The sequence below is a fragment of the Mastigoproctus giganteus genome, chromosome 3, assembly GCF_048544385.1.
Source record: "Mastigoproctus giganteus isolate SK-2022 chromosome 3, ASM4854438v1, whole genome shotgun sequence".
NCBI lineage: Eukaryota > Metazoa > Arthropoda > Arachnida > Uropygi > Thelyphonidae > Mastigoproctus > Mastigoproctus giganteus.
Genome location: NC_143577.1, coordinates 257,933,708 through 257,958,854, shown reverse-complemented (window position 1 = coordinate 257,958,854; position 25,147 = coordinate 257,933,708). Strand labels below are relative to the sequence as shown.

At 43.5% G+C, this 25,147-nt stretch overlaps 1 protein-coding gene across 2 annotated transcripts in view; it reads left to right on the top strand.

Annotated features, from left to right (window-relative positions):
* Positions 1–1,880: 1,880 nt before the first annotated feature.
* LOC150089099 (salivary peroxidase/catechol oxidase-like) overlaps positions 1,881–25,147 on the top strand; it is a 39,280-nt gene continuing 16,013 nt past the window's right edge. The window contains exons 1-10 of one of the 2 annotated variants that reach the window (XM_090369812.1): positions 1,881–1,943; positions 2,087–2,271; positions 5,611–5,755; positions 10,960–11,195; positions 12,781–12,960; positions 13,729–13,881; positions 19,679–19,780; positions 19,923–20,033; positions 22,159–22,294; positions 22,979–23,539. In XM_090369812.1, coding sequence (XP_090225938.1) covers positions 1,930–1,943; positions 2,087–2,271; positions 5,611–5,755; positions 10,960–11,195; positions 12,781–12,960; positions 13,729–13,881; positions 19,679–19,780; positions 19,923–20,033; positions 22,159–22,294; positions 22,979–23,539 — 1,823 coding nt within the window. In that variant the 5' untranslated portion in view covers positions 1,881–1,929. The remainder of the gene's footprint in view (positions 1,944–2,086; positions 2,272–5,610; positions 5,756–10,959; positions 11,196–12,780; positions 12,961–13,728; positions 13,882–19,678; positions 19,781–19,922; positions 20,034–22,158; positions 22,295–22,978; positions 23,540–25,147) is intronic. The other variant, XM_090369813.1, reaches the window with a different exon arrangement.

Sequence of the window (25,147 nt, the reverse complement as noted above, 5' to 3'; positions counted from 1 at the left end):
AAATAAATAATGCCCGCATTACTCGATTTCTAGCGAAAGTCTGCAATTGTCCCTTTCTTTTTCCCTTGCCATCAAGCAAACAGTTAACCTCTCTACTTACCCACTTCGCCATCCTCCTTTTCAACGAACTGGAACAAACGCATTTGTAGCTTCCAAGATAATTACTGTGAACACTTCCCATAATGACCCCATATACAGAAACTGATAGTTTTCTCTCCAGTTATTAGAGAGCGAGGGAGAGAGAGAGAGAGAGAGAGAGAGAGATAACAGTTATTTCAATCCAATGTAACCCCTCTCTTGAAATTGAAGCCTCTCCTCTTGACTCCAGGAATTGCTTTGGACACCCATTTTTCGACATTGTAGTCTATTGCTTCATGCGCTGTCAAATTCTGGATGCAGTTTGGATCTTTGGTGATATTATTAGGATATTAGAACTCCTTTGCGCCTTCTCTGATATGTTAAGAATAACAGATGGGAAACTGTTTTCCCCATGGCATGTTGCCAGTACGCGATTTCCGATGTCTAAGATGCAAGTAGAAGTCGCCCACAAAGAAGCAGTTACTTTTGACTGCGCGTTCAAGTTGCCCATACAGATTTCTATCATACTGTTCAGAATCGTTTGGCTAGTAGCACCTCTCCCCCATCACATCTTCTCATACTATATGTTGTCCCCAGAAAGGACAACTCGTGTTTCATACTACAATCCCTCTTCTCATGTGTGGGAAGAATTGAAGACACAAAAACATTTTGTGTCCTCTTCCGACATAGCATGATTTTATATTCCTTGACCTAGTCAGCAAGTTTTAAATGTTTTAATTCATCAATACCCACATGGATCACCTTTGGTTCCCTTGAAAACTGGTGGCTGCTTTGTTTTGCATCTGAAAGACATACTCTGGTTCTGTTCCATCTGTGTTTATTTCGAAATCTACTTCCAGTTTGCCCTAACACTTCAACTCCCCCTACCCATGAAATAAGAGCATTCTGCCTTTATGATCCTGGGAAAAAAGCGGGAGAGCAATGCCACACATAAAGACACTCGAGTCTTCGTTGACGCTATTTGTGTTCCTTGTTCGGTTTAGGGAAAATTTCAGGTGGATGGCCAGTTATTTGTTCTATGGCATAACAATTTGATGGACAAATTGTCACTGGAGTCATTTCGCAACATGAGCTCGCTGGAATTAATTTAATAAAATCCTCCAAACCAGGAACAATTTGGACCTCAAATTTTCAAATTGGTTTGATTTAAGAAGTTAATTGAGTCGCATTCAGTGATTCGTGTTATAAACTTCAACGATGATCATTTTAGTCCAACAGATCGGTGTTTCTTTTGATCAGACATTTGAGTCACGAAGGTGATCACGAAACACTCTTTCAATAGTGGCAGAGTCGCTACACTCTCTTTACCGAGTCTCAAGGGCGAAAACACGGAGTGACATTTTTAAAATGCAATCAGAAAATCTCTTGATGACTCCTGTGCCATTTGAACAGCAACTCGACTGCCTTCTTGCGTAACTGTAGACAAACTTTGAATGCAATGAATTCCACTGAGAGTAGAACGACTAGACATTTCATACGTAACACGGGGATGGAGGAGGGGGACGTGGGATTGCATCTGATATTATTGTCGCTTGTACTTGTCTTGTCGTTGAGCGAAGGAACACCTGCGGATGGGCAAATACAAGAAAAAAGAATTTCTCCGCGATTTCCTTACGATTTATGGGCATCTTCCGTGCACGAGGCTGCCACCCGCTGTTTACCCACGAAGAAACCATTCATCTGTTTGTCAAATGATGTCCAGCGAGCTTCTCACGTGGGATGTGACGTCACAGATGTGGGTAATCGAAGAGAGATAGAAAGCGAGAGACCCGAGTGGCTGAAAGTGCCGATCGCCCAGACCCGCGAACTGCGAAGTCCGGCAGCAGAAAGATGACCCCAGTAAGGTAAGTGAACGTGTTCGGTGTATCGTGGGAACGACGCGGTCCTTTATTTTGAACGGTGCCTCCCTCGCTGTTCGTCACTGAGATGTCCTTGAGGATGGTTCGCTGGAAAGAAGCACCAACTTTCCTTTCTTTCTTTCTTCCAGGTGCGTCCTGCTCTGTTTCACCTCTTTCTGTTTCACCAACTCCTACGCATTTCGGACCTGTCCGTTCAATCGAGATTCCATCCGATACAAATCCGCACAAAGCAACGCCAGGAATTACAGGCCCCCTCTCCTGGAGAGATTCTACGAAGCCCTGAGGAGAGCAAACAGGGAGATAGCGCGGAAACGTAAGAAATGTTTTTTTTTTCTTTTAAATTTCGTAAAGTTTCTGTCTTACTCCACACTTCGTACTCTAATTCATAGCGTTTATTCATATTTATCTTCTGTCTCTCAAAATTATGTAAGATTTGGCAAATTTATACCACAAGCCTCAGGATTTCGATGCGAGTCCTCTCCTTAATTCAGCTTTCTCGATGTCAAACCCGTGGGTTTTGGCCGTGGAAGGTCGTGTTCAAACAAAAAAATAAATAAATAAAAGTATTCCGCTTATACTTCCGGATAACGACAATATCAGAGGAGCTGACAAGGTTGACAGAATACAAAAACATCAGTGTATTTAGTAACAATCGCGCGGGGTTGAACCGAGGTCAACTCAAAGCGCGTACAAATCAGTAATGTAGATCTGAATCAGGAACTACGAAAAAGTCCCTTATTTCGTTCAACGGGCACCCCGAATTACAGCTACTTTTACTTCCAGCCAGATGCAATCCGATTGTCTGAAAACAAAATACTTGGAAGGCGCAAATCTGTACGCATTTGCATATATCAGGAGCAAGTACACTTTCCACGTGCAGTACATCTATTACTGCGTGTAGACAGCGTACAATCCTAGAAGTGTAAAACCCTACACCTCTCTGCTAACCACAGTTGCAGGGTTTTAAGCGAATGCAGATTCCGCCATATTGCTCTCGTCATCGACCGGATTCGAAGTCAGGTCTTTGCCACACCAGATTGTGTGTGTGTGTGTGTGTGTGTTGTGTGTGGTATCGCTGGTGGCTCCTCCTAGGCATTTGCCCATCTCCACCTTGTTCATCTGCGTTGGCGCACAACCTCTGCAGAGCGGGCCCGAAAAAGTGTTGGCGCTCGTGTGTCAGCCCAATGTGCTGGTTTGGGTCCACTATCACCCGTAGTGCTGAAACGCACAAAATCCCGCATCCACCGAAGACAGTGCAATACCGGTGGGCGCCAGCAATCCTGCACCCAGGTTGCCCAAACAAGGGAGCCAGCAAAAAAAAAAAAAAAAAAAAAAAAGAAGCTGTGTGTAAATTAACCTATTAATCATTTTATTCAAAAATTCTGATTTTGACCTTACTTAAATTTAACTTTGAGAAATTGAAACGCAAGGAAATTTAAAAGATAAAACTTTGTACAAAAGCATTTAAAAATATATCCGATGACAAGTAGTCATAATGAGACTTCTGCCACAGGAAGCATGTTGATATTCGTCTTCAGGATACCCAGCAATGAAATACATCTTTCTCGAGAAGAGGGTACTGGAAGCAGATGATAAAGCCAGTAGCATCATCAGGGAAACAACAGCCGCAATGAGACTCTTTCTGATTGCCTGATTGCCAAATTCAGGAAGATGTGATCAAAAATTTAATGGTGTTGATGACTGCTATGAACAGCCTCAATGAGACTGTCACAGCCCATTAACAAAACGACATTGCTCAACTTGAATTATCAACCTTACAAGAGGCCACTGCCAGAAGACCATAATGATCCTCATCATCCTCCCAGTCAAAGGTACTCACAATTATAAATGTTGCCTTTCAACCTTCCACAGAAGATATGTACTAGATGCAGATGACAAAAACCTCTAGCGTAAGGAATGAGATCAACAGCCACAATGAGACCGTGCCTCTATAATACATTATTTCACAATTCCTCATGTCCCATGCAGTCCAGTCTAGGAAATCATTTGACGAGGAAAATTAGGAGTGATGAAAGTTGCAATGACACTGTCACTGCACAATTTATATCATCTAAGCCAAAAGTGGCGTTTTTGAGCATGTGGTTTGAATTTTATATTGAGCTATGTGGTGTTGGATCAACGTGATATCTATTTCCAGGGTCCAGAAAGCAGGAGGTTACAAGATACAAATAATGAACTAAAGAGGTTTTTCTTTTTCTTCCTTTTTTTTCAATTTTTCAAGTATCCCAAAAAGGTCTTCCCTAGTAGTATTATATTTTTATTATTTACATTGTTTACTTTATATGTACCTTCTTGACAAGTGTAACCAGGTGTTCCAGTAATTTAAAATGCAGCTCATACAACTTGTACACCAATTCGGTTTGAATTTCAAATAGGGTGTCCAGGAGGTTTGTATATGTAGATCTTTTGGGCATTACAGTATGCAGATGTTTGGGTCTATGAGAGAAGCATTGGTCGATCAGTGCTCATAAGATAGTAAGCTGATTCCTAAGTTCAGTTCTCTTGTGAAAAACTGACACTGAGATCTGGAGACCGGTAAAATTTTGTTCATTTTCTAGAAGATATTACCACCAATAGCTTAGGGATGCTATTTACAAGACTTCTTCTCTGTTCCGAGTACAATGGACACCTTAACAGGACATATTCCCAATCCTCTTTCTGACCACAAGTGTAGAACGGATAGGAGGACAGCGATTATATCAAATGTGTTATCCGTGAGGGCCCGCGATTCTGCGCCCCCATGGATAGCACACTTGGTATAATCGCCATTCTTCCCACATCGAGTGGAAAAGACCTGAGTTAGAGTCGTGTCGATGCCGAGAGGAATTCTTATGGGCATTTTCACAATGTGGCTGAGTTAGTCGGTCTCAGAAGTAGCATGGTTTTTCTCCCAGAAACTCTGGTTTTTCGTCCAGCAAACAGAACATCGACCTCGAAACGAACACACAATTTACAGACAATATACCCGGAGCAATATGGCCTTAGTCGTTGATGCTCTTGAAACCCAGAAACCAACCAACCGCGATTGTGCTACCTGATCATCAAGATTAAAATAAAATCTTAAAAAGAAATAAATAACGCACGACTTGCGCCCAAGGATCCGAGAAGAGATTATTTTGCATGTTTTTATTCTTGACTGCTTCTTATCTCTTGATACAGTAAGACGTAACTGCTGGTTACATCTTAGTATATCGAGAAAGTCAGTCCATTCATCAAAAATCTTAGCTTTCGCTTTTATGCATTCTGCACAATATGCAAATGAACGTCCTTCCGTTAAGGCAGTAAAGAGTTTCTTTCAATGCATAAGGTTGTACGGAGCCCCTCTAGTCCGGAAAGGAGTAGATTTAGACAAACATGGACACCCAATGGCGTTGCAAAGTGGTAACTTCTCACTGAGACTCAAAATCGACAAATGCGAGTATATTGCACTAAACAGAAGGGTTGCACTGTGCCGGGATGCACTGATCGATTTTCTACCCCCCCCCCCCCATTCCACTCTTCGCTGGGACTTGGTTTGTTGACGCCACCGAGCGCTGACCACCGCACACCATCCTTCACACTTCTGAAGTTACTTTTGGGAACCGATCTATCAGCAGATGCGTCCCTAAAATCTTTCTTTTTTCCCTTGCAGGTGTTTCCCAATGGACTTTCGACCTTCAGAAGATCAGTCCTGAGCTCCGTCATCAGCTGATCTTTACGGCGTCAACTCCTCGGATCTGCGAAGGAGAAAGAAAGCAGCTGCCGATTGAGATTTACGCCAAGGCCATCGTCGAAATGTGAGTTGACTCCAAATCCAGTCTATTCTCGAGTTTTATTTGGTTAATATCGGGCGTGTTTTACGCTGCGCTACAAAATAAAAAAAAAAAAAAAAAAAGGTAAACTGACAGAGAGACAGATAGTAGGAGTTATTTTAAGCTTACTTCAAAACAGTTCGAATGTTTCCCAGGAGGATAAACGAAATGATTGCACGTTAAAATGGATTATATCGGAAAGGTGAAGTCTTGTAAGAAACCACACACGAAATCGGAAAATCGAATGTTGCACAGGACGAGTTCATCACGTTTGAAGACATCCCCTACCAAAACACATTCATCGCTTTAACTCGAATGCTTTAAGTGCTCAAAGCTCACGCATGGGGGGGGGCAATGTAAACACAAGAGTGCGTTTCCAAAACCAATCGGCGAAAGTAGATTGTACAAAAGGACACCGACGCTCAAGAAACGCACAGACAGACAACCCTGACCTCGCATTTTTACAAAGAAAGGACGCTTTTATCATCAGAAGCTTTTCGTGACTGTTCTGTTGGAGATTCAGTTTCCCCGTCTTTGCTCTCGCTCGAGGTGTTTGATTTTCAGATGTGGAGATATCTGATGACCTTGGACTTGAAGAAACGAGAATTGATATCTCTAAATGCATCCGCTATCTGAACTTTGAACATTTTTTAACCTCTCGAATTTATAATAAAATACATAAACTTCGCCGTAAATGAATCCTCTATGACTATACGAGGGATGATCAAGTTCTTCTTCTTCTTCTTATCAGTTTACTCAGCCCCACAGGCACAAATAACAGGATGTATATTTTATTTTTCAGCTAGCTCGTGCAGCACTAAAACACTTTTCCCAACGACGTTTCAAGGATTCGTGTCAAAAAAGATTTGATTTGATTTGAGTTTTATCGGTGCATCATGAACTAAGGCTATAAATCCCCCAAACCGGCCCCATAAAAGATAAAGTAAAAATTTCAGTGACTAATTAATTAGTCAAATGTATAAGAAACAAATATCTAAAACATTTACTGATTTGAAAAATCTAAAAACGGCTGACACCCTGCTCGTTGTTGGATAAAATCTAACTGGGCTCAGTCTGATGAGTAAAAACATTGCAATTTATAAAAGACGTTCCTCTCTATATTGTAATATGTGTCACACAACAAGGTGTCACACCGCTCACACATAGGAGAGTCATCTTCCCTCAGCAGGAATGTATGCGTAAGATGATATCCAATGCGGAGGCGAGCAAGAAAACTTCCTCTCTTTCTGGGGTTCCTGCTCATACTCAACTTCCTCTCTTTCTCGGGTTCCTGCTCATACTCAACTGCCAGCGTTGGATTACAGGCTTTATCTGAAACGATTTGTTGGTGACCTGCCCGTACTAAGGTTGTTGCCATTGGGAGAATGTATTAGCTGCCTGTAATCCGTATAGGGGACTAACAGGCTACTGTTGTTGTGGGGTTGGGGTGACTTGGCTACGGAATTAGCCAGTTCGTTACCCTTGATCCCAATGTGGCTTGGGATCAGCAGAAATGGATGTCGAAAGACTGCTCGGAAAGCGAGATAACCATCTGTTGTACCCCTGACAGGAGCGGATGAAGCTCATACTTCATCCCCGACAAAAACCTATATTACACTTAACGAGAGTACACGTCTTTGGTAATTGTTGATATAATATGGATTAAGGCTAGTTCTATAGCATGCAACTGAGCGGTGTACAAGCTGCATTCGTGGGGAATATTCCCAGATATAGTATTGTCTGGGAAGGTGGCAGCAGATCCGACATATATCTTCACAGATGACTGATTTCCAGCCATCAGTGAAGACAGGCAAGAAGCCAGAGTATTCGGCTCTGTGGACAGCAGAGTTGTTGGTTGTTGGTTGGAAAAAGATGGGTTGATGGCCATACCCTAATTTTTGGTGGAGAAGTTGCATTATGATATGCGACCATGCCAGAGTAGAAGTAATTGTCTTGGTGACTGGACAACATCGTCTACAGCGATTTTAAGCTCTCTGAGCAGTTCTTGGACACGGATACCAGAGGGACGGTTGGCAGTCTGATGGCTGTTATAGAGACTTTCCCACTGTGACTCAAAAACGGATGTCCACGTAGGGCTGTATTGGACAATTGTCCCTAAAATATACTTTGAGTTTAAAAGTATATTTTGGGAGTGATTGTCTTCATCGGCGCGACAGTACCGGTTCAAAGTGCAAAGTGTGTTAGTTTTCTGACGACACCAGCGGTCCCCCCCCCCCATCTCCGCGTTGTGTACTCTGTTTCTGTAGCACAGAACTCTGCGAAGGCCAGAGATTTAAAAAGCGTGTGGAAAATGGAAGGATGTGTAGTGTTGTGTACCGTTGTTTCTGACCATTTAGCCGTTGGGCCCCTGTTGGAACCTACTGTTACTGCACGTGGCCCCGGAGAGGCAGATCAGGTACCCAGTAGATTTTATTTTGTACTCTGGCAGGCCCTGCCACCTAGTTTCCGAAGATTTTAGTGGGAAGGGCCTCTATGAGAAGAAAAAAAAAAGGAGTTAACGGTAGAATATAAAAGGCCTATAGAAAGAGGTTTATGTATGCGCGGTTTAAATTTATACGTTATTAATTGATAAATTGTGTGGGGTGTACACTGCGAGTTAGACAGAGTACGGGGGACTGAAGGCTGGGGGGAAAGACAGAGATATGGGGACGATAAAAAAGACGACCCCAGAAAGTGAGCGAGGCACGCCATGCCTCACCAGGCGGAAGAAGGGGGCGGCAAGGGGAAGGAGATAGGAACCCGTATCCTAACCCCCCCCCACCGGGAGGAGAGTAAAATAAAACCAGGCTAGAGTGCTCGTTTTGTTTGCCAATGTTGCTTGTAGCAGAGAAGCTGCTGGTGTCTCCAATATCTGGGTTTGGAGCCTTGCGTGAAATTAGGTCCCGTCCATCATTTGTAGTCACTTCCTTGTTTCTTCTGATTCTGGTGACAATTCGGTGGATTCGTGTAAACTAGGTTTAAATTTGGTCTAAACTGAGTAAGCGAACCCAGTTTAGACCAAGAAGTTAATGAACTGTCATGATGAGTTGAGGATTTCTCTTGAAGAGAGTTACCCAGGTGTCGATGTTTCCCAAGTCCAAAGCGATTGATATCATAATCAAATTCGTGATTCTCAACCTAGATGCTGGTTTTATGTGTTTTTTTTCCTGTGAAGGGATAGTCAGGTCCTGTGATTTCAAAGTTAAGATCAGGTAATATCACAGCCCGATTGATTGATCTTGCCTGCAGATTTAGTTGCAGAAATCAGCCTGATGGAACTTGAATGAAAGAAGTGAATCTCAGTTCAGTTGAGCTTCGATGAGGTTGACGCAGTTTGATGCTACTGGGGAGGGGTGCTCAGAATCTGTCTCAAGTTATTAGTCTTGGTGGTTTAATAGTCTCCTGAATGCTCTTCGTCTATAAAAGTTTAAAAAAAAAAAGAAAAAAAAACCCAGGCCTGGCTACTCGCACCAGGTATTGGCTGCTCCTTTGCAGAGGTCCTACATCCAATACAGATCCACTAGGTGGAGATGGGCTATGCCTAGGGGCCACCCTTGATACCAGGACACACACACACACACACACACACACACACACACACACACACACACACACACACACGTCTATTCAAGACAGTCTGCGCGGTAGCACAGTGGACGGTGACGACCGTCCTCCCCACACCGGGTGAAAAAGGCCCGGGTTCGAATTCCTTCGATGACGCGAGGAATTTTAATGGGCTTTTCTCATTCCGAGGCTGAGTTAGTCGGTCTCAGGCGTAGATAGCAAGGGTTTTTCCCCCCAGAAACTGTGTTTTATTTCTTCCAGCAAAACAGGCAAATCGACCAGAGAAAACTCGAAATTTACAGACACAAATACGAGCTTATGTAGTCATTTACGGGAAACCCTAATATAATAATTTTATTTATTTATTTATTTATTATTTTTTTTTTTGAATTAGTATATGTTCTTGGTCCTTTGGCAAATTACCAATCTTTCTGATCAAAATAGATCTCAAGTGTTGATCTCAAATAGATCTCATAGTCAAGACAGTCATACATTATATGGGACCAAGATTCGTCAATGCCACAGTGGCAGCGTGGATCATCTGTGATGCCCAGAGACGTTATGTACAGGCCAGGAGAAACCAGCTTGGGGCTTTTGGGAACGCGAACGTTACTTCAGGAATGAATATCTTTGTAATTGCTCCCTTAGTTGATGTCGTCCATCTGTCCTCCGGGGCTGCTCCAGGTGAGCAAGAAGGCGCCTTTTCTCTGTTTTGCAATTGATTTCTGGGTTGGTGGTGAATCAAGTGGTGGCAGTGGAGATTCCTTTGACCAGATGATACAACATGCCACATCTAATTATTTCAAGGGCTAGACTCCAGCAAGGACTTGGAGAACAGGAGTGCTCACCGTGCAGCAGGCTCTGTGATGGTAAGTAGAATTGCTCTTTGAATGGTGGCTAATTTCTTCTGATTTATGACAATAGTTGCCTGGTGATAACAGACCCCTACAGCATATGGGATGGCTGGAATAAATACTGCTTTGTAAAACAGGGCTATGGTACATCGGTTTAGACCGCAGTCCCTGCAGGTGACCCTTGCCACCGTACTTGTTCACCCGCTTCGACGTATAAATTTCTGGACAGTGGGTGTTCTTAATGCTCGTAGCAATGTGGATGGCTTGAGAGTGAACTGGGTTTAGCTATCGTGCGTGGAGAAAACGACAGCAGTTTGGCCGGGCATCGCGTTCCTCAGTTATACGTTGGCGCTTTTTGAGATTCTGCAGGTATGAAAGAACGCAGAAGTGTGGAAGAGGCAATTAGTAGCAACGTCAAGCTGTTTATTTATATGTGTGTATTGTCTTTCGTCGAGGTTCCCTGACTCAGAAATCTACGATCAGCCGACGGTTTTTATTTTAAAAGTAAGCAGTGTTGATGTGTTGTTGTTCATATTGTACACCATCCTGAAAGATGGAGTTCTCCTGCCGAGAGGGAATGACTACTTTGTCCGAAAAGATCCTTAAAGGACTGATGAAATACCGTTCAACAGAATTACTTTGATTCAATGCAATTAGTAAATGACTGGTTCTGTTTTGTGTAGTTATTGTTCTTTCTGTATTTTCTGCTGTTTTCTAATACGTTTTAATGGACAAGTGGATGGATGTACGAACCAGGGTCTTTTTTTCCAGGCTGCAGGAGACAATCAAGAACATCCAGGCCTTCTTCGACAGCATCAACCGGGTCACGCACCCCGTCATCTGGGGCTACGAGCAGACTTGCAGCGACTTCGCCAGCTCAGCTCTGGAACCCGTTTCTAACCCGCGGTACCGAAGTTTCGATGGAAGCAACAACAACCGACGTCATCCTGGATGGGGCGCAGCAGGTTCGTGCCAGCAGAGGATGCTCCCAAACTTCTACGACGACGGTGAGTGCCGAGAAACAGAACCCCCCCCCCTCCAACAAGAAATAACAAAGAGAGGTAGGCAATGAGCGTCCTGTTCTTTCTCTTCAATTTCAGACGCTCGCGTTGTCTGACCATCTTTTCTCTTAGCGTGGAAACTTTTCTTTAATTCTGTTTGCTCTTAAAAGGATTTTCACTTCTTAAGACTTCGCGCAACTTTGCTTGCTGTTGCCGACGAGACTGGATTTCGTTACTGCGAAGGGGGGAGAAGTTTTCGCTCGTTCTGCGAATGTAAGACGCTCTTTACCCCGAGCACATCTCTCTCTCAGTATGCAAATTGAGGCGGATGTCTGAGTACATTTCCTCGGTCTTACGAAGGAGGTAAATTCCTCTTTGCCTTCTCCGTCGCCGCTTTTTGTTTTCGTCTGCTGCACGAGCCGGTTGCAACTGCTGTCAAAGTTTTGCCGAAGTTTTGAAGATTGCGTTAAAGGAAAATAAATGCGGGGTTGGCTGACAAGATCGATTATGTCGGCAGGTCAGCGTTGCTCGAAGGCCGAGATCGCGGCGTCAAGAAAACACGCGGACGATCTGTTCTGGGAAGATGAGCCTCTAAATCTCAGCTGTTTTTGCCCCGGTGGCACCTCATGCCGACGCATGACCTGAGCAGCCCTCCGAGGTTGCGCCGATGACCAACCCCTCATTTAAACGACACCAAAACAGATTCCGAATCCGAGCTGTCGTGTCGGCACCGCCTTATGGCTTCCGAGGGAGCACCTGCGAGTGACTGCCCTGTTTGTCTTCCCCCCCCCCCCCGGCGATGTTCGCAGCTTTTCTTGGAGATCTTTCTCTGCTCGAATGGGGTGATTAAGAAAGGAAGCCGACTTGTTCTGCGAGAAGAAAGGATGTTTCGGGGCACGCGGCGGAGGGGATTATTATTCCCCGCGGTGTTGTCTCGGAGGTGTTTCTGAGAAGGCACCGGAAAAATGCGAGTAGTCTTCGCGGGAACTTTCCTAATGCGAATTGATTTTTGGATTCCGTTTGAGGGTTGTAAATGTCACGAAGCCTCGCGCTTCTTTCCGCGAATGTTTGCTCGAGCGAAGGAGACGAGACCGCCGTTAATGGGCACGATCTTCCTGCAAGATTGTAGTCCGCATTTTAATTGCGCTCACCCCCGTTCTTTGTTTCCTCTCCATCCACGCGTCCTTATCTCCTTGGGACAGGTGTCGCGGCTATTTCGCCCTCCGCTTCCACGCGAGAACACTTATTTTAAAAAGCGAACTGCGTTAAATTAATTGGCCCGAACAACTTGAGAAAAATCGGAGCGGATTTCGCTTTTGTTACGACGTCCGTCCCTTTTCGGTAAACCCGCACTGCGCAAATATTTTGGAATTTTCAATTAAGAAGGAATAGTTTCTCTCTGCGCTTTTCTCTTCTTTCCTTCCTTTTAAATATTTTCTTTCTAGTTAACTTGTTTGAGCAGCCGTTCAAACTAAACAAACTCGCGTGCCCAACAGCTTCCTTTAAGCGCGCATGCCCTTGAGAATCAACGCGTAATGGCGCATAACACTCCCGGAAATGTCCCACTTTGCTAATAATCTTTGTCTTTTAGGAATAAGCACCGCTCGCAGCAGATCCCGGTGCGGGGGTCGCCTTCCCAACCCTAGAGTGGTGTCGAATGTAGTCCACAGCCAACGGAGCAACACGTACTCCCACTTGAGCAGCATGGGGATGCAGTTCGGGCAATTCCTGGACCACGACATAACGCTCACCCCGACGACCACGGAAGCTGGTAAGTCACTCGGTTCACGGTTCAGATGGAGGAGCAGCAGTTCCGGGGGTTCCGGGGGAAGTTCCCACTGAATTCGTAAAGAAATTTTAATATCGAAACCTTGCGAGAAATCTGTCCGTGCATTTCGCTCAGCACATGCATTGAGGAATTCCTCCGAATGTCTCTATAGCTTCACAGCGTTAACACCCCCATCTTCTTGTGAACTTAACCAAGGGACTAGCAGCCCGGTCATCTGAGCAGAAAATTGCATCTTGGTTTTTCAACTTGGCTATTTCAATTGGATGTTTCTTCGAATCCAGATTCCCAGGAAGTACTGCGTGTTTCACACTTAACCACGAATTAGGAGAAAGCGCGAGCACGTTCAGATGCTCGCATGTCTTTCTGCATGGGCAGCAGACAGGGGTGGTCTTAATTCGTATTTACCCACTTCTTATGAAAGAAAAAACCCATCTTTTCAACGATTTGGAGCGTGGAAGGCGAAATGGAATGTGTGCGTAGTAAATGACACGAACGGAAGGTTTCGCCACATGGGCATCCCTTCCATAATTAACGAAGCAGTGCGAGCGAAATGCCTGCTCCGAAGTAGCGAAAAAGAAAATATTAATGGCCGCTTTTACTTCGCCAAATTGATTGGAGGAACTTCCAAAGGAGCCTCCGGCATTACTTCTGAAATGTACTCTGGTTGCTATGGATGTCGCAAGTGATAACCATGGTTACCAGAAGGTAAGAAGGCACGCAATGATAAGTAGCTGCACTTTAAAATTTCAGATGGCAGTCCTGTCCAGTGTTGTCCTCTGTCCAGAGACCCGTCCAGCGAATGTCTCCCGATCCCGGTTCCCAAGGACGATCGGTTCTACAAGAAGTGTAACATTCGATGCCTCAATTTCGTTCGATCTGCCAAATGCGCCACCTGTTTACTAGGTATGAACTTTTACCACTCGATTCCTAAATTAAGTACAGGCCCTGTCAAAATAAACTCCCCAACCGCTTTTGAGAGTAAGGCACCAAACCGTTTCACCAGATCGTAACCCAATAGCAACAGCACGGTTAAGGCTTTTGAATCAGTGGGAGCCAATGATCCCTGTGCTATGCCATGCCTGGAGAGAGAGAGAGAGAGAGAGAGAGAGAGAGAGAGAGAGAGATGGCATAGCGAGATCAGAATCTATGTGAAGGCCTGGATACTTTTTTTCTTTTTCATATTTATCTTTGGTTTGGCCCTCCGATCACCTCGTTACCCACCCACTAACAATTATTTCCCAAAAAGAAAGACAAAAAAAAAGCAACATTAAGTTAATACCACCCTTCCAAAATGTTAGGAATCCTGATACGACAGGGTTTTCCTTTCGGATATAAGTAAAGCAGCAATGTAAAGAAGTGCATTCGCCTGTAATTCAGCTCCATGGCTTTGTCCTTCAAGAGGAAGAAACCGGAAGAAAAGTATGAATATCGGCACAAGTACTTGGAGAGAGAGAGAAAGAGAGGCTACAAGAAAATGCATCCTTTGCCCTCCGTGGTCGTGTGATGGATGTCTGTCTTTGCATAATCTGTGTTCGATTCCCTTAAAGGCCTCGTCAGCAGGGTTGCTGTTAACCAATTCCAGTCAGTAGTTTAAGATTCCAGAATAATCTTGGATTGTTGCTGTCAGTTTAGATTTTTATGAAATTACAGTCGAATTGAAATGCTATTTTTACATTGTTTATATTGGTTCTAAGATGGTTTAATTTTCAACTTTGATGAACTCACCTTTTGATAATTTTAGTCTGTTGTGTATCGATATTATTGCTCACCCTCGTATTAAAAGTGGAGGCTTTATGATCTAAGGTGATGATGCCAATGATTATCTCTGTTTATAGATAAAGACCAGAAAATATCTGATCAAGGAGGGAAGTTGACCTGTCGAGTGAGGGCGTGATTATTCCTAATTCTAGCAATTATTTCGCGTCTTGGCTTCGAATGAGTTGATCCATTTTTGAGAAAGCGAAGACTTCCAACACTACGACGTGTCCACACACTTAAATAACGAAGAAAGTTGATCTAGCTCCTTCAAGAAACTGATGTTAACTAGAGGAGGGAGATATGCAACGTTTTTCAATTTCCAGACATATCCAGTCAGAATTACAAGAATATTATCTTCCTCATCCAGGAGAAATCAGAGGAAAAACTTACAATTACAAGAATAATACAGTATTTCGCGGTATCACTTGGATCCGAACACCCGACACGCCAACCCCACACTTACTGACTACTCAGCTGTAGTGGGAGAAACACCCTCAAAAAGAACCATCCGCCGAACCCAGGAACACTTCTACGAATTCAACTCGTATTCAGAATTTAAATAACGATTTCGTATTCCAAAGAGCAAATTAAATTCCCGAAAACTCGATTAAAGCAACTCGTCGAAAAGAAAAAAAACACGAAGAACTGCTTCTCCCCCTTTCACAGATCGCTTCCCCAACTACTTTCGACCCCCATCACGCTGAGCTGAAGAAGTGGCACCGAGAGTGCCGTCCTTTCATTTAATTCGGAAACGGGTCCCTTAATGAGCCATCGAAATTCCCTCTAAAACTCATTATTCCGGCTGTAATCGAGTTCAGTCCATCCGCCCCCCTTTCTCCGTCTTTTTCCAGGCAGGGCATCTTTCATTTACGAAATCTGCTGGTCGCGAGGAAAACTACTTCTTCTTTTATTTTATTCCATCGATAGATGCGCTACAGGTAGCCAATAGCAGCGCACCCAAGAGCGGAACATTAGGGTGGTTCCCAATAACATTACAAAAAGAAGTATCCGTTAGATTTACTTGCGGTGGAGGAAGACACAAAAACTGATAAAAATTTAACCATAAAAGGAATAGGTTTTGTGAGATCTTTTCGCTTCGTAGTGCAAGGGAGGAGAGCGCCAAATTTCGCTCCGTTACAGAAGAGCACTCCAAGGTCGTTGACCTCTTTTGTAACCATTACATTAACTACGTATTCCAAATTTGTTAGTTGCGACGACAAGACAGAAACCACTTGACACTTCGAGGGGCCATTAGAAGGCGATTCAGTGATAAGCGTGAAAGAATTACTGAGAATGTATTGAAGCAGCTGAGAATCGGTTAAATCCGTGACAGCTGAATAGGCAATTGAAGGAGTGACAATCTTCCTCTTTCATCGATTGATCATTAATAAAAAAGCAGAGGACAAAGGGCAAACCTTGAGGTACTCCCATTAATTGGAAAAAAGTGTCTTTGGGTCCGTAGCCATAGGGTCACAGATGCCATATATTTTTAGATTTTCGATTCTTTGTTCATGAGATACTTCGTCTGACGCCTCAGAGATGTCTCTATAAAGAAGGTCTGCTTGGAGATGACCAAGAGCTTCAGAGGTACACTGCAACAGAGAAAGCAAAATGGTGACCACAGACTTCACGGCAGAATCCACGTTGATTCTGATCATTGAATGGCTCGAAGAATTCGAAGAGTCGTTGATGGACTGACTACTGAGTAAAAGAGCTTAGCGATAAATCCATCCCTGGAAATGGGTGTGTAATCGTATAGTGGCTTGATAACTTTTTTGAAGACTGGAACCGAGATCAGATGCTTTAATGAGGCACAGAAATTTCTTCTGAAACCCGTTATGCAATGTAATTCAGTCAAGGAGACATTTTTCCATCCTTCTTCAGACAGGAAATTTCCTCGTCGCAATAAAAAAATAAAAAAAAAACTTCTATTTCGAGATTAACAAGATTCGCCCTGTAATTCCTTCGCTTTCAGCTTTTTTCAGCCCACGATTTTCTTTGATCGCCAAAATATCAACCCGAGATACAAAACATTTCCATCCTCAGTTCTCACCAAGTCGAACACATCCGATTTTCCTTTAGATATTCGCACGAGATGATGAGCTGTCCCTTTGAACGCTGACATCCCCAACACCGTTTAAGAAGGTGAGTGGTGCCCTCTAGGGATTGGAACTCAGATTAAAATAGAGAAGGAAACTCCTAAAAACTTCCCCAACTGAGTTAAGGCTGAATTAATTAACATTTCTAATCTGTCGCATTAATTGATTTATCCCAACTCCATTTATGCCACGAGTAATCCGTCAGAGGAGCCATTATAACACTGTATTATTTTACGTTTTCTCCTCTCCTTAATGGGATTTTTTCCGCCCTGTGATGGGTACCAAATGCATGGGGCGATTGTTTGTGTACGGTTACTATTAGTATTGTCATTATTTCTGTTGGTCAAGAAATTCTCTGCCTCTCCTACAGGCATTCAGTATTGCGGCTTTCTGGAGTTCCATTTAAGCGATCTCTGCGAAGCCTCTTGTCTTATGGGAGGCTCTTTGGCAGGTTTACACGACGATCGGGATGATCATTGCTCGTTCGATATCCCATATTTCTTTGACTTCCTGTCTTAGGTTTGAGTACGTCCTCAGTTTTTCCTCGTATGTTTTCTGAAGGTTGCTGGTGTTGGGCACCGCTGTGTCCATGAAGAAGGATTATGTGTGGACTGTTGAACAGGATCGTCTTGTCTATTGTTATGGCACGGTCTCAGTACACTTTGTGAGTTTGCGCTGCTGAAAGTCAGTTTGTTCCCATCCCTAGATTAGCTTTTGGTCTATGTCACTGTGATGCGCTTAGAGACAAAAATCCCTTCCAGACCTCTTAAAACGTGGCTAGGACAGCTCGGTTATGCACCTGTTTGTTTTTTTTTCTTTTCTTTCTTATAGAAGTTAATTATCCACACAGGAGTTGAGGAAGTACAGCGCGGTTCTTAACGAAAACTGAGCTCCTGCGCCTAATGCACCCTTTGGATAATCTTTGCTTCGTGATCCTTACAACATACAGAAAATAAAACCTTACAAAATAAACCTCAACTAATAAAGCAACAAAATGTTTGGAGATGACTCGTCAATATCGAGTGTGTTGGTGTTGCGAGGGAGGTGCGAGATGAAAAACCCACGTTTTCCGTTCGCGGAATCGATTAACTTGTCGACCTCTTTGGAAAAAATCTCATAAATTGTAGATCCCACAGACATCTGACATTGCTTCCTGTTTACAAATAAATAAAATAAAAAGAATTATTCGGCCGAGTTACTGATATATTCGCCAGGCGAAAGACGTCCGTGCGCAGTATTAAGAGTTATTTAAGATTTCATTTGAACAGCGTAAAGCAAAAGCAGCTTTTTACGCTGTAGAACCACAAGAATCAGCGTTCGTTCACTTTCAGAACTTTCTGAACCGGAAAAGAACTGCCACTCGTTTTTGACTTTGATTACTGATCGAAGATAACGATAATAAATTTTATTTTGACAGATATAATAATAATTTGTTATGCCTGAAAACCCCAGAATAACTGAGGTTTTCATGTTTCGGAAAACACCCTACTCCCTCAGCTTCAGCTCGACTAACTACAGTCTCCACTGAAAAGGACTCGATTCATTCATTCATTTATGCACACAGTTTGATAAACATTCTGAAGGTTCATGTACATCCATTTATACGAATTAATACTTATATACAATTTTATGTAGGTTCCATTTAAATCCATTCGCGACATGTACGCATAAATGTTTCTTATTCTGGGTGGCTCCTAGACTGAAGTCCAACTCCACCTTGAGGTATTTTTAGATTAGAACCAGTACAACTGTCTGAATGCGTTATTTTCTTTTTATTTATTTATTTTTTTTTGTGTCAGTGTAAGGGTATGGTTGTGTTCGGTCGATTCCTGGCGCCAGTCCCTAGGCACGAGGAGCCGGGCCTGTTTCTACTGTCTGCTGGTGTATTCACACACTGGGCGACCAATCCATCGGAGAGAGAGAGAGAGAGAGAGAGAGAGAGAGAGAGAGAGAGAGAGAGAGAGAGAGAGAGAGAGAGAGAGTGCAATACCATGGACGGACGGAAAGAGTCTCCCCAGGCCTCCCAATATGAGAAAAAAAAACAACTAGTGGTAAAAATTTGTACATAACTTCAACTTTCCTAATCTCTAGAACATGCACAAAGCACCAACAGGTATTAAAGGATCTAAATTAGATATGAGGCCCAAATGAACTTGCATAGCACACCAAGTTGGTGTGACTATGCATAAAGCACACCAAGTTGGCTATCCATGAAAGAAACCGATAGCGTGTAAGTAACAGACCACATTTGTTGAATAAAGTTTTGTTTTTCAACAAAACAACCAATTTGTTGAAAAGGACTGCAGAAGTTCCTCCAATTGTCGATGGGACTCGAAACCAGGTCTCCCCAACGAGTGAAATTGAATAAACCACTGTACTCTCACGCGGAACCCTACTCGAGATAACTGCACTCATTATCTGACAGCTGTAGCTGGCTGGGCATCCAAGGAAGCCACAGAGTTATTCTACGCGAAGAGGACATTCTAAGGAATGCCTTTGGGTCTTCTCGGACAATGGTGTCCTATTCATGTACAATGTGACGGATAATGAAACTCGTATAATTGATTCGTAATATAATTAAACTTCAGTGGCGTTATTTCAGTCAGCAGTTGGAGCCAACCTTCATTCTCACGTGCAGTAACGACAACGTGAGCGCCAGGAACTGGTGTTGGTGGAAGAGGATGTACCAAAATGGTCATGTGATAATCGTAAGCGGTGCTTTGCCTCGGGACACTATCAGACTCGTGCAGTTTATTTGGCAGGGGTCTTCTCCCCTTCATTACTGATTTATACATCTCGGAAACTTCGCCGCATCTCGTAACCCCTGTATTCTTTTGTTTCAGGACCACGTGAACAGTCCAATTCTCAAACGTCGTTCATTGACGGATCCCAAATATACGGAACTTCTTTGGTGCAAAGCAACTCCTTGCGTTCGTTCAGAGGAGGTGAGTGAATTCACTTCGTGTTTCTCTTTGTATCACTGCACTTTTCTTAAGAAGAGAATATTTATAAGTTCCTTTTGCTCTTTTAAGTCCCATTGAGTCCCATCTCTCTCTCTCAAAGGTATTTGTATTTTTTTTTTTGCAGGAAAGCTTCTGGTGAACACTGTGACGTGCAATGGGAAGTCCCTCCCTCCTCCTTCTGAGGATCCCGAAAGTGACCAGTGCAGCACCGAAGAGAATCGCTGCTTCCGAGCAGGTAAGTCGATTGCTGTTCTCATTTCAAGAGGAAAATTAAAATGGAAATTTATGAATTGTCCAGAATCTGTTAGCGATCATTTCACGTTTCAGCAGCACCATGAACGTGACGAGATGTGGATCTGGAAGCGCCCAAGTAGTCTTTCAAGAGGTGTCAGAGTTCAGCATTGCAAAAGTGACGTTGCCAGGAAATAAAATTGACATTAGGAAAGAATGCGATAAAAAGTTCCCGGGTATTTCATGTCCTCTGAAGACCTTCCCTTGAGACGGTATACAGTTAAAGATTCTGACACTGGAAGCATTTCTGGAGTCTCCTTTTTTGACCCTCCTGCAGTACATGTGCGCTTTTTCGTAGATCTTAATGTAACTAAAGTTACTCCGTTCCAATAAGAATTTCAATTTCGAGAACAAGAAAACATCTGGAGGCCGTTTCTTGTTCTCGAAGATTTCTCTTCGTATTCTTCAGGGATCTGAAGAATGCGGAGAGAAATCTTATCAAAACACTCCTGAAATGGCGCCTCCTTAGTCAGGTGGGCAGGAGCAGCAGTGCGTAGCACACGCTTCTTGATTAGACCGGGGTTCGAGCCCGTGCCCACCAAATACGGACGATGTGGTAAGGTCAGGGAATGACCACCGCATATCCCCCGAGCAATATGACTTTAGTTGCTAATGCCCCTAAAAACCAAATAACAAAGAAACGAATGAGTGAAATTTCCTGAGAAATACATACTCTTCAGAGAGAGGCCTCTAAAGACTACATGTTCTTCAGATCTCTGAAGAATGCAGAGAAAAAGTCACACAGAAACTGCTGTGCATTCACACTTTAATGAGCAGACATTGGTTTAGTGGTTCTGATACGCTAATCTTGTCAGACAGTTTTCTGTAACCGCTGAAGAACTTCTTTGAAGAAATGATGGCGAAGAAAAGAAAAAAAAACTGTCATATTAGGGCCACTTAACGTGGCAGTTTTTATGTGCATTGTGGCCGTAATTTTCGTGTGTTTGTGGTCGGTTTGCCTGTATTACCGGACGAAAAACTTGTGTTTCGCGGAGGAACACCTTTTACTATCTTCGCCAGAGACCGACTAACTGAGCCACTTGGTGAAAACGTTTCTCGCATCATTAACGGGATTCGAACCCGGGCCTGTGTATCGGAAGGACCGTGATTTTTGCCACTGTATTGTCCGCGATGATCAACGGTAGGATAATATATTAGTATAAAGTAAAAAATGATGCAAATAAACAAGCTTATATGAGCTAAAAAATACACACACACACACACATCCCACATCATCCATCCATCCTCTCCAATTAAAAACACCACCCCTTCCCATTTCAGCTATCCATTCCCTTCAATAGTTTGTCTAGATCTTCCTTAAATTTACTCACATGACTCAAAAACTGGTTGCTCACCAGACTTTTGCGATTAAAGGCAAGAAAGGGGAGTTCAGTGGAATAAACTTCCACGTGGTCCACGACACCACGTGGAAGTTTATTCCAACAATCAACCACCCGCTCTCTGAAGGCAAACCTTCACACGTCTGTTCTGCGACCATCCTTCTTCGATTTGAATTTATGCCCCCTCACGTGTGAAGTCTCAGCTAGAGAGAGAATTCCATCACCAACGAGCTTGTTCAATCCAATCAAAGCCTTAATGCTCAAGTTATTCTTCTACCTGAGCTTTCTCGGGTAACCTTCCTTCACTACTCGAATTCCCCAAAAATTACAAATTCAACAAAGCCTTCTGCTTTCTTCTTCAACGTTCATGTCCATACACATCACTCGAGTTCTCTGGGTTACAATTCCTCTTTTTTGGGGGGAGGGGGGGGGTGAAAGGAAATTTTACAAAGAAAACTGTGTAAATTGTGTACTTTGCGTGCAGTTTTTTTAATTGCCTTTTCCACAACAGATTGCTGATTATTATAAGATTGATCTCGGCTTTTTCTATGTTTTTTTCAAATATTTATGTTGTATGAAAAATTATTTGTCAAAAAACAATGAAAATCGCTCTTCGGCTCTCTCTCTCTCTCTCTCTCTCTCTGCTGTGATTCTTCGGAAGGTGGTTCTCAGAAAGCAGTCAAAGATTTTCTCTTCAAATAAATGTTTTTTTTTTTTTTTTCATTTCAGGGGATCCCAGGGTGAACGTGCACCTTGGATTGATGTGCATGCACACGGTGTGGCTCAGACAACACAACCGCATCGCAGCCAAACTGGGGAGGCTGAACCCGCAGTGGACTGACGAAAGGATATTCCAGGAGAGCAGGTAAAGCGGAAGTTTTTGCGGCTACTTTACTCCAGATGGCGCTGCTGCTGCTAAGAACCTAAAAGCGCGTGTGGGAAGTAAAATAATTGCCAATAAAATTACTTAACGGAAAAGCCATTCACCGCACAGTTAGGGAAGGACGCCACGTGGCTGTTTTCCATTAAGGTTATTATTACACGAAACCACTCTTTTACACCACGTGAAAATTAACGATACAGTTTATTAGGCTGTTCGCCTACTTTAGGGTGACGTTTCGGGCATCTTATCGATACCCATCATCGGTCCAAAAAGCTGTTGGGGGGGAGGAAAGTTGTTAAACACAATTAGCAAAATTATATCCCAAACAACTGTAATAATTATTAAAATTGGCCACGTTTGGGACTTCAATTTCGAAATCGATCTTCGGGCCTGCATTTTTGGATTTCAGAGTTCTAAAAATTGACTGTCCTGGCAGTCAATTAAATGAACACTCTGAGGAACCCTCTCAGTTTGGTCAACCCATGGTCTAGTTAAAAAACTGCTCAGAAACCAAAAATTCCAAGCCCGAAAATAGATTTCGAAATCGAAATCACAAACGCAGCCATTACTCCACAATGTTCTTCTCGAGTTTACCAAATTTCTCGTCTAAAAGGGTAAATTCTTATCTTTCACGGGAGCAATATTCTTAATTTTTTTTCTTCGTAGGAGGATTGTCATCGCGCAACTGCAGATGATCACCTACACCGAATTCTTGGGGCTGGTGCTTGGCAAGGTCATGAGGAACCATCGCCTGACGCTGATTTCGGATGGCAGGTCCACCTACAATGGTTCGTGCAATCCCGCCATTCTCACCGAGTTCTCCACGGCGGCCTACCGATTCGGACATTCTCTGATCCCGAGCCATCTGACCATGGTGGATGCCAACAGGAAGACCTCCAGAGTTCCGTTCCACAAGATGTTCTTCGAATCCTCGCCGCTAAACCGCTGCCAGTTGGACAAAATCATCCGGGGGTTGCAGGGGTTCCGTTCTCACGACGTCGACGAGTCGCTGTCCGTGGAAGTCAGGGGTCGTCTCTTCCAGACAGACGAAGAAAACTGCGGGCTGGACTTGGCGGCGGTGAACATTCAGAGAGGGAGGGACCATGGGTTGGCCCCCTACATATATTATCGACGAAACTTTTTCGGGAACGTCATCAGAAGCTTCCGTGACATGAGAAACGACCCCGTGATGGATCAGCGCTGCGTGGAAAAAATGGCGGCAGTGTAGTAAGTATGCATCTCTGCGCTGAAGTGCTTTGCAATGTAGGGTGAGCAGTCGCTCATTAAGCGTGGTCAGTTATAAATAATTAAATCGTTTGTTAGTGATTAAGAACAGCCAGCCCATAATTTACCTAATTAATAAGTTAATTTCTGCGTTAATGAATTTCATTATTTTTCACGAAATGTAGTTGCAGATTTGGAGTGCGGATATGTGGACATGTGCTGTATCTTACGTAGGACGGCCCCTGATCGTTAGGTCAACTCCACTCTGACACACTGCGACAATGTACACTCTGAAAAATAGTTAGAAACGTGTATAGAGCTAGGTTTGTGCCGTGTGTGTGTGTGTGTGTGTGTGTGTGTGTGTGTGTGTGTGTGTGTGTGTGTGTGTGTGTGTGTGTGTGTGTGTGTGCGCGCGCGTTGTTTAGTTGTTTCTGGCCGCTTTGCTACCTGAAAGCAACAATCACCAGGAAGGATACTTCCCACGACCCGTCCACGCTACGAAGAGGCAGGCCACAACTGTACACGTACTGCCATCAAGAAATACGGCAACCATAGTTGCTCCACCAGAGGGAGCCATATTGGCAGACATAGAGTATATATCAGTAGTGGCCCAATCTACCGACACCAGGAAAAAAAAATTAACGAATAAAATCCATCTATCAGACAGGCTCAGAGCCAGCAATAATTCTGCCCGAAACGGCTGCCAAATATGCGCGCCGACACCAAAGAAATGAAGGTCCACGACCTCTGTGAGGTCCAGTTATCCAGAAAACAAACTTGGCATCCTATTTGGCATTCCAAGATGTTAAAAAGCCTGTTCCATATTCGAGGTTTTTCTTGTTTGTGATTCTAAATCGCAACTAATTTCAAGAATTTCAGTAGGTGCAGATTTAACGGAAAAACTTACGCTAAGAACTTCAAAACAGCAGAAGACATGGTCCTGCCGGCCCGATGTGAGGCAACAAGTATAGTCCTTTGGAACGAAAGTAGTTTTGATCAGAACTTTGAATCGGTTGTCTTATGGAACCATGCACCTCAAGGACAGGTTGCCATAGGGACAAAGACAGCTTTGTAGTGCAGGAAGATGGATGGTATTCTGTATCTTTTAGATTGACCGAGAGTCGTGGCAGCGACAGGTACCGCAAAAGTTAAATGTAGCCGAAGGTCTTTATGGGAAGTTATTGGCAGTATTGGAAAGCTACAAAGAGATGGGTTTATTGGCATTATCATTAGTAGAGGCATATGATGCAAGAAAGCAAAAGTTTATACAGCATCAGCAGGAAAAATAATATTCCCATTTCACCAATCCATTCGCTCTAAACGTTTGTCCACTTCTTCCTCGAATTTATTTAAGCTGTCAACTTCCACAACAACAGATGGAAGTTTGTTCCAGCAATCAACTACCCGCTGGCTAAAGACAAATTTCCAAACATCTGTTCTACAAGCGTGTTTCCTCAATTTGAATTTATGTCCCCTGAAGCGATTAATCTGGGCACGAGGAAGACTCCCATCAGAATTCACCGTGCTCAACCCATTCAAGACCTTATACACCTCACTCAGATTATCTTGCAGGTCTCTAGTCTCCAGACGCAATTTGCAGATCTTAAGCCT